Here is an 8,263-nt window from a genome sequence, read left to right on the forward strand (position 1 = left end):
GCACGGGTTGGGCGGGTGGCGGGGGGGGGGGGGCAGCGCATTTGCCTTTCTCTGTAGCAGGGGCATGGCCTCAACATGGGACCTCTTGAGCATCTATTAACAACCTTTTATAGGACACTGGTGGCTGGGGTCTCTCCACTTTCCCAGTGGCAGTTTCAGGTGCTATGTCTGGTCTTATGTTAGGGTCAACGGTAGTTTTACGAAGTTTAGACGCTGGGTGTGTCTGGGATGATTTGGACAGGGCTGATCCTGTCTCAGGCAGGGGACCAAATTAGACATGACCTCTGGAGGTCCATCCAGCCCCACTTCTTTAGGACTCTATGAATCTCTCTACAACTCTATGGTTAACTTATGGGAACTGGGTAGAAGTCACTGGGAAAAGCTGTTACCAGGACACCTGAGCCAGCCCAAGCCTGGCAGCAGGTGGCTCGCAGGCACCTTGAGAAAGGGGTGGCCTGGTTTGGTCTTGATCACTGATACATGCCCTGGTTGCATTAAGGGAGTCCAAACAAGATTAAGGACCTTCCTGCCAGGTACTGTGACAACATAAGAGGTCTGTGGGAACCATCCCACCCCTGACGGGCAGTGACAAGGATTTGGCCCTCTCATGCTATGGGCTGAACAGCCATAAGGGCACCAGCCGCCACGCTTTGCACGGTACCTGACTCCTGGAGTGATGCAGGCTCCTCTCTGAAGGCACGAGGCAACCTCCCCCGGGGCCCTGGGCTTTCATCCCATCCAGCCTCGTCCTGGGGTGTGTGCATGAGGGGACACTCCAGACAGGAGTCCAGAGGTTCCCACAATGTCCCAGCAGGCACCATCTTGTCCGAGGTCATGTCCTCGACTTTCACACGCACTGTGACCTGGCGGGGGGAGCGAAACATGTTGCCAGGCAGCCCTGAATAGGGAGACGGGGATGACAGCATTGACGACAGGGTGCAACGCTCTCACCTGCAGCTTCTCATCCTCCTCCTGCCCCAGCTGAAACCCCTCAGCCAGGGCCACAGCCTCGGCACAGGTCTCCACGCCGCGCCCCCACTGCCAGCTCTGCATCTCCTGGGGCAGGATGGCCAGGAACTGCTCCAGCACCACCAGCTCCAGGATCTGCTCCTTGCTGCGGCACTGGGGCTGCAGCCAACCTCGGCAGAGCTCCCGCAGGCGGCTGCACACCTCCCGCGGCCCCTCGGCCTCCTGGTAGCAGAAGCCCCGGAAGTGCTGGCGCCGCGTCTCCACAGCTGAAGGCTCATCCCTGGGTGCCAGCTCCAGCACCCGTGGGGAGGAGAGGGTTGGTGCAGCACCGGCAGGGGATGGCGGGGCTTGAAGCACCTTCCAGCGCTGGACCGGTTCCTCCTGCAGCTCCTGCTTGACCTGCCGTGGAGCTGCCCACGTCAGGGACCCACCGCTGGTCCCAGCCTGGACAATGCGAGGGGCTTTCCCGGTGCCCTTTGCTCCCACCCTGGGCTCTGCTTCCTGCTCCTCCACTTTCACACGGGGCTGTCCTGATGTTGGCAAGGGGAAGCCCGGGGCTGGCGCGGGACCCATATCAGCAGCCATTTCTCCTTGGGGAGGCCTCACCCAGCTCAGGGCCTCCTCTCTTGCTCTCTTGTGGGACTTACTGGAGGCGTCTCCGTCCCCTGGGCCACCTGTGGGAAAAGAAACAGAGCCATTATCATGTGATGGCAGAGCGAGGACGGAAAGAGCTCCATAAACCCCTGAGGCACCCTAAAATTAACTCCACAGGCAAGCTGCGTGATCATCTCCCCTGCACTGATGCAGGGCCTGGTGAAAGGGCTGGATCCCACAACACCCCTCTGTGCAAGGCCAGGACCACTACCACCTCATAAGCCCCTCTAGAAAAGCTAGAGAAGGTCCCAAGAAGGGCAGCAAGGACAATGAGAGCTATGGAGGAGAGACCCACAAGGCCAGGCCTGATCAGGTTAGAAGGGAGATCGTTGGAGAGGGGGCAGAAGGGTTTCCAAAATACTGAAAGGTGAAGAGAAAAATCACTGGGGATTTATTACCTGTCGCTCACCAGATAAAAACAGGGGGTCACCGCACAAGACTAGGAGGTCATTGATTGATAGCGAACACCAGGCAGGTCTTTTCTACCCAGAGTGGGAGGAAAGGGTGGGACTTGTGGCCACCAGATGTGCTGGAAGCTGAGAGTTTAGCCAGATCCACCAAGGGCTTGGACCTATTTTTGGAGGAAAAGGGCATCGGTCGCTACTGAGCACAGGAGTGAGGAGCACCTCAATCCTGAGCCTTCAATGCTGGCAGCTGCAAGGGAGAGAGGAACAGGAGGAGAAACCCAGCTCAGACCCAACACACTCTTTTCCAGCCTTTACTTGACACAGGAGACTGGGCAAGACAGATTTAGGGCCTGATCAGTCAATGGCACATTTTTATGGTCCCCACCCCAGTCACCCCAGCCAGGTCCCACAGCCCATCTCTTCCATACCCCAGAGCCCCTCTCCCCTTACAACTTTATAAATGACCCTCCCCGCAATTGTCCCATGTGGGCTCACAAACCCACAGCCCACTGCCCCCACCCCCCCACTTCCCCCCGCATAAAGACACAGGCCATGCAGCATAATACCCACCCCCCACCCGGGGGTGACTGGAGTGTTTTATTTAAGTGGATTTAGATTGGATTTCTGGAAAAAACTTTTCCACTGTTAGAGCTGGGAGGCAGTGGAAAACGCCCAGGGGAGTTGGGGACTTTCCATCACTGGAGGGGTTCAACGAGAGGCTGAATAGAGCCTGGGTAGAGGTGATCTAGGCACAACAATGCCTGTGCTCTGCTATGGGGATGTCCCAGGCTTCTGGGCTTTGCTGTTTGCCCCCCACCCCCACGCTTTCTGCCACATCAGGAAGTTTTTAAGCCTCCCCCCGAGGTGTTGGGTGCTGGCTGCAGCCCAGGCTGGGGATGGGGACTGGGATGTGCCAATGTTCCTGCTGGTACCAACACCAGAAGGTCATGGCTAGAGGGTCTTGCCCCTCTGCTCATGCTCAGACCGATGCCAGATTTGGGGTCAGGAAGGAATTTTACCCTGGTGAGATTGGTACCAACTGGGGAGGTGGGGGTTGCCTTCCTCTGTAGTGGGGGCACGGTCTCTACCTGGGATCTCTGGAGCTTTTATTAACAACCTTTCACAGCAGTAGGATGTTGGTGGCCATGGTCCCCCAGCTTTCCCTGCGGCAGTTTTGGTTGTGATGGCTGATGTTGTGTCAGGGCTGATGTTAGTTTTACAAAAAGTTTAGTTGCTGGATGCATCTGGGATGGTTTGGACAGAGCTGATCCTGCCTGGGGCAGGGGTTGGACTGGATGTGACCTCTGGAGGTCCCTTCAGCCCCACTTCTCTAGGACTCTCTGCCTCTATGACTTCTGACTCCCCTCCACCCCTACATCACTATGACCCTATGGAGTCATCTTTATGACCCCTAGAGGTCCCTTCTAGCCCAACATCTCCATGACACTATAACTATGACCTCTAGAGGTGCCTTCCATCACAACATCTCTACAACCTTAAAATAATGTCTCTATGACTTCTGGGGGTCCCTTCCACACTCTACAACCTTATAGTGAAGACTCTATGACCCCTAGAGGTCTTTTCTGGCCCAACATCTCTACAACCCTATAATGATGACTATGACCTCTAGAGGTACCTTTCACCCAGACATCTCTGTGACCCTATAATGACAACTCAATGACCTCTGGAGATCCCTTCCACCCCAACATCTCTATGACCCTATGATGACTCAATGACTTCTAGAGGTGCCTTCCACCCAGATATGGCTATGACCTTATAATGATGACTATGACCTGTACAGGTCCCTTGCAGCCGCACTTCGATATGATTCCCATCCCACTACCCTTCCCCTTTGTAAAGATCAGGGTGGAAAGGATCTGCCTCACTTTCTGCCTGAGATCCAGGATGGATGAGAGCCACTCTCACAGGCTCCCAGCCTTCGTTTCAGGCAATCAAGAGCCCAGAGGCATTAGTATCCTCAGCCTGCCATCAAGCTGGCAAGTGGACTATCCATCTTCATGGAGCTCTTTCAGTGCTCCCCTAAAGAGGGAGGAGCATCTCTGAGCCTGCAATTCTTCTCCCTGAACTTACTCCACTCCACTGGCAATGAGGAGACATCCTGCTGCTTCCTTCCTTTGCTTTCCCAAACCCTCACATCAGGCTTTCCACTCCCAAATGGCTCATATGAGTGCCTGATCCTAGTCCTCAATGGCTTTAAAAAGCCCCTGTATTCAGGCAACTTTCCTGCAGTCCTTGGTCATGCTTTTTGTGGTCATAAACAAGTCCCATTCCTCATCTGCCTTCTCCCCTGGGTTTGGATCCAGGCTCTGAAAGACAGCTCGATCCCAGTCCAGCCTGATTCCCCAAGGGCTTGGACCCATTCTTGGAGAAAAGGGTGCTATCGAGCCTGGGAGCAAGGGGTATGGCCTCTCAATGCTGGAGGCTGCCAGGGAGAGAGGAGCAGGGGGAGAAACCCAGCTCAGACCCAGCCACTCTCCCTTACAGCCTCCACTCTCTGCTACTGTGTGACATGGGAGACTGGGCGAGACAGACCTACAGACCCAGGATATGTGCTACTGAATACGTGGGACAAATAAAAGGCAAAATAGGTCAACAGTGAAGGTCACAGGTTCAAAACAAAGGCACTGGGCGGGGGAGTGCACCAGACATACCCCTTGAACCAGTCCAAGCAGCTACTGCATGCTGCCCAGTGATGCTCTGCGTGGAGACGAGATCGAACCAGGGAACGGAAAGTGGCTCTGGGGTCCCCAGGGTCCCCTGGCCACAGCCTCCTTCCTGGTGAGTATCTCAAGCAGGCCCAGAAGAATGTAGGCCAAGAGGTCCTGGGATTTAGTTAGGCCATGGATGGGGAATGCATAAACAAAAAGGTGGGGGGAGAAGAGCAGCCATCAAGAGGTTCTGGAGGAGGGGGTGAAGGGGCTGCAGCCTGGCACCCTCCAGATATGCGTGTGCTGGGATCTCCTTGGAGGCTTTGAAGCCTTGGCTAGACAAATACTTGGCTGGGATGACGTGTAGCCTTGCTGCTTTGCTTGGAGCAGGGGATTGTACTAGATGCAACTCCTGATATCCCTTCCAACATGAATTTTCTATGAGTCTATGAAAAAGGGCTTCCTCAGCAGGACACAGGGTTATCACCTTTCAGCTCCTCCTGTCCCAATAAGCCATGCTCGATGGGACTCTCCTCACCCGGGGCACCGTTCGGTGACACCCGGGATGACTCTGGGGGTGGTTTTATCCTATCGTAGACAATGAGGGCTGGAAGGGACCTCAGGAGGTCACATCCAGTCCAACTCCTGCTCCGAGCAGGACCAGCCTCAACTACATCATCCCAGCCAAGGCTTTGTCGAGCCAACCCTTGAAAACCTCCATGGTCTCAGGTTTCTCACTGTTTCTCTTCACAGGGAAGTTAGTGTAAAGGGGATGGTGTAGCTGTGTTGGCCCAGAAATCATGGGATCACAGAGAGTCCTACAGAATTGGGGCTGGAAGGACCTCCAGAGTTTCAGAGTCATCATTATAGGGTTGTAATGATGTCAGGGTGGAAGGGAATCTCCAGAGTTCATCGAGTCATCATCTCTACAACCCTATAATGAAGACTCTATGACCTCTGGAGATCCCCTCCACCTCAACATCTGTACGACCCTATTATGTCGGGGTGGAGGGGATCTGCAGAAGTCATGGAGGCAGAGAATCCTAGAGAAGTGGGGTGGAAGGGACCTCCAGAGGTCACATCTAGTCAACCCCCTGCCTGAGGCAGGATCAATATCGTGCATCAGCAGATGCATGACGAACAGATCCAAGGAGGTGATACTTCCCCTCTATCGGGCGCTGGTCAGACCGCAGTTGGAGTACTGCGTGCAGTTTTGGGCGCCGCACTTCAAGAGGGATGCGGATAACCTGGAGAGGGTCCAGAGAAGGGCCACTCGTATGGTTAAGGGCCTGCAGACCAAGCCCTATGAGGAGAGACTAGAGAACCTGGACCTTTTCAGCCTCCGCAAGAGAAGGTTGAGAGGCGACCTTGTGGCTGGCTATAAGTTCATCACGGGGGCACAGAAGGGAATTGGTGAGTATTTATTCACCAAGGCGCCCCCGGGGGTTACAAGAAATAATGTCCACAAGCTAGCAGAGAGCAGATTTAGACTGGACATTAGGAAGAACTTCTTCCCAGTTCGAGTGGCCAAGGTGTGGAACGGGCTCCCAAGGGAGGTGGTGCTCTCCCCTACCCTGGGGGTCTTCAAGAGGAGGTTGGATAAGCATCTAGCTGGGGTCATCTAGACCCAGCCCTCTTTCCTGCCTAGGCAGGGGGTTGGACTCGATGATCTGTTGAGGTCCCTTGCGACCCTAACATCTATGAATCTATGAAGCCCTGTCCAAACCACCCCAGACACAGCCAGCATCTAAACTCTTCCTAAAACTACCCTCAGCCCTGACACACCAGGCATTGCACCCAACCCTGCTGCAAGGAAAGCAGGGGGCCGCCAATGTCCTGCTGCTGTGAAAGATTGTTAATAAATGCTCCAGAGACCCCAGGCAGAGCCCGTGCCCGTGCCCCTGCTATAGACCCCCGCCTCCCCCAGTTTGTACCAATCTGACCAGGGGGGTGGAAATCCCATCCTGACCTCAAAAGTAGCATCAGTCTGAGCCTGAATATAGGGGCAAGACCCTCTAGTCAGGAGCCTCTGGGGTTGGTCCCAGCAGGATCATTGGCACAGCCCAGTCTCCATCCTCATCCCCTCTGGAGGAGGTTTAAACCCCCCCTGACACATGGAGCAGAAAGGTAGGGAAGGGGGGCAACCAGCAAAGCCCAGAGGCCTGGGACATCCCCATAGCAGAACACAGGCATCGCAACCCCTACATCATCCCCCACCAGTGTCTATCCAACATCTCCTCGAGCCCCTCCAGTGATGGAGCGTCCCCAGCTCCCCCGGGTCTCTCTCCCAACGCTTCTTGGCTTGAAGAGGGCAAACGTTTCCCCTGAGATCCAACCTCAACCTCCTTCACTGCCACTTGGTCCACGTGCAAAACCAAGGATGTGAGAAGCGTGGACTATTTAAGGTGGTCTCTACTGGATCACCGGGGCTGCTGGGAGGTGGAGCTAGAGCTGCTTGGTCTAAGTCTATCCCAAAGACAGAATGGGTCCAAAACAAGAGATATTAGGAAAAACCTCTCTCATTAGGAGGGGTGAGAGACACTGCAGCGGGTTATTTAAAAAAGTGGAGGTATTTAAGACACGGCTAGACAGAGCCTTGCTGGGATGATGGAGTCGGGGCTGGTCCTACTCGGAGCAGGCGGTTGGACAAGATGTGACCTCCTGAGGTCCCTTCCCACCCTCGTTATCTAGGATCCTGAGATCCTCCATAGACAGCCAGGCCTCTCTCATGGGGAGGCCAATCTCAGGAGGTGAACGCTGAGAACGCATGAACGCTGCGTTTGATGCCAGTCCCAATAGTCCCTCCTACTTGTCTGAGATAACGACCTCTGCGCTACTTGGGAAACTCTGAGTCACTGTCATTCCTACCCGGGGGCTACCCTTGGTGGCCTTGCCCGAGGATCACGATCCCTACTCCCTGTCCTGGGCTGATAAACAAACCTGGGATACCCCAAACTCCTCTTCCCCCAACCTCAAGGATCTCTGGGTTCTCCCGGAGGACAAGTGCCATGTCTTGCAGCTGCTGGGGACCCCCCTCAATGGGATGCTGGTCTCACCGAGTCCGGATGCCAGCTGGACCCAGATCCTATCGTGGCAGGGATTATAGCATCCGGGTTTCTTTCACCCAGAGCCCAACTGATGTCAGGCGGCTCAGGGTGCCCCTGGGACAGACAGGGGGGTCCCGAGTGACATGGTGGGGCCGTACCAGAGCCTGTGCTTGAGTCTCCCGTCTTCCAGCCTCTCCACCACCGGCGACCCAGGATGACTGGCTGCGAGACAGAGACCTCGGCAAGCCGGACTGGCCTGGGCAGCTGCAGGGGAAGGAACGGCAGCGGGACGGGGAGGGCTCACCCTGATCCCATTACCTGGATTAGCCGCAGTGACCCCTTTGTCCCTGCTGCTTTCAGGCCTGTCTGTCTCCCCGGCCCTGCCTCTCGCACCCGGATCCCTGCGGCTGGGACCTGGCTCCAGGCACCACACACCCCCTCTCCCTAGAGGCTCCTGCCCCCCTGCCCCAGTGATGCCCCTCACTCCCCAGCCCCCTCCGCCCCAGTGATGCCCCTC

At 55.7% G+C, this 8,263-nt stretch overlaps 1 protein-coding gene across 4 annotated transcripts in view; it reads right to left on the bottom strand.

The window, feature by feature from the left end:
* The window catches only part of LOC102385392 (zinc finger and SCAN domain-containing protein 21-like), a 13,116-nt gene extending 4,889 nt beyond the window's left edge, over positions 1-8,227 (bottom strand). For 2 of the 4 annotated variants that reach the window (XM_025192388.1, XM_014525968.2), the window contains exons 1-4: positions 7,905-8,227; positions 2,022-2,194; positions 952-1,643; positions 662-863 (exon numbers count right to left, since the gene is read on the bottom strand). In XM_025192388.1, the coding sequence (XP_025048173.1) occupies positions 662-863; positions 952-1,554 (805 nt within the window). In that variant the 5' untranslated portion in view covers positions 1,555-1,643; positions 2,022-2,194; positions 7,905-8,227. Of the gene's footprint in view, positions 1-661; positions 864-951; positions 1,644-2,021; positions 2,278-7,904 lie in introns of all 4 variants that reach the window. The other 2 variants (XM_025192390.1, XM_025192389.1) reach the window with 2 other exon arrangements.
* Positions 8,228-8,263: the final 36 nt, after the last annotated feature.

The sequence above is a fragment of the Alligator sinensis genome, unplaced genomic scaffold, assembly GCF_000455745.1.
Source record: "Alligator sinensis unplaced genomic scaffold, ASM45574v1 scaffold113_1, whole genome shotgun sequence".
In the NCBI taxonomy this organism is placed as follows: Eukaryota; Metazoa; Chordata; order Crocodylia; family Alligatoridae; genus Alligator; species Alligator sinensis.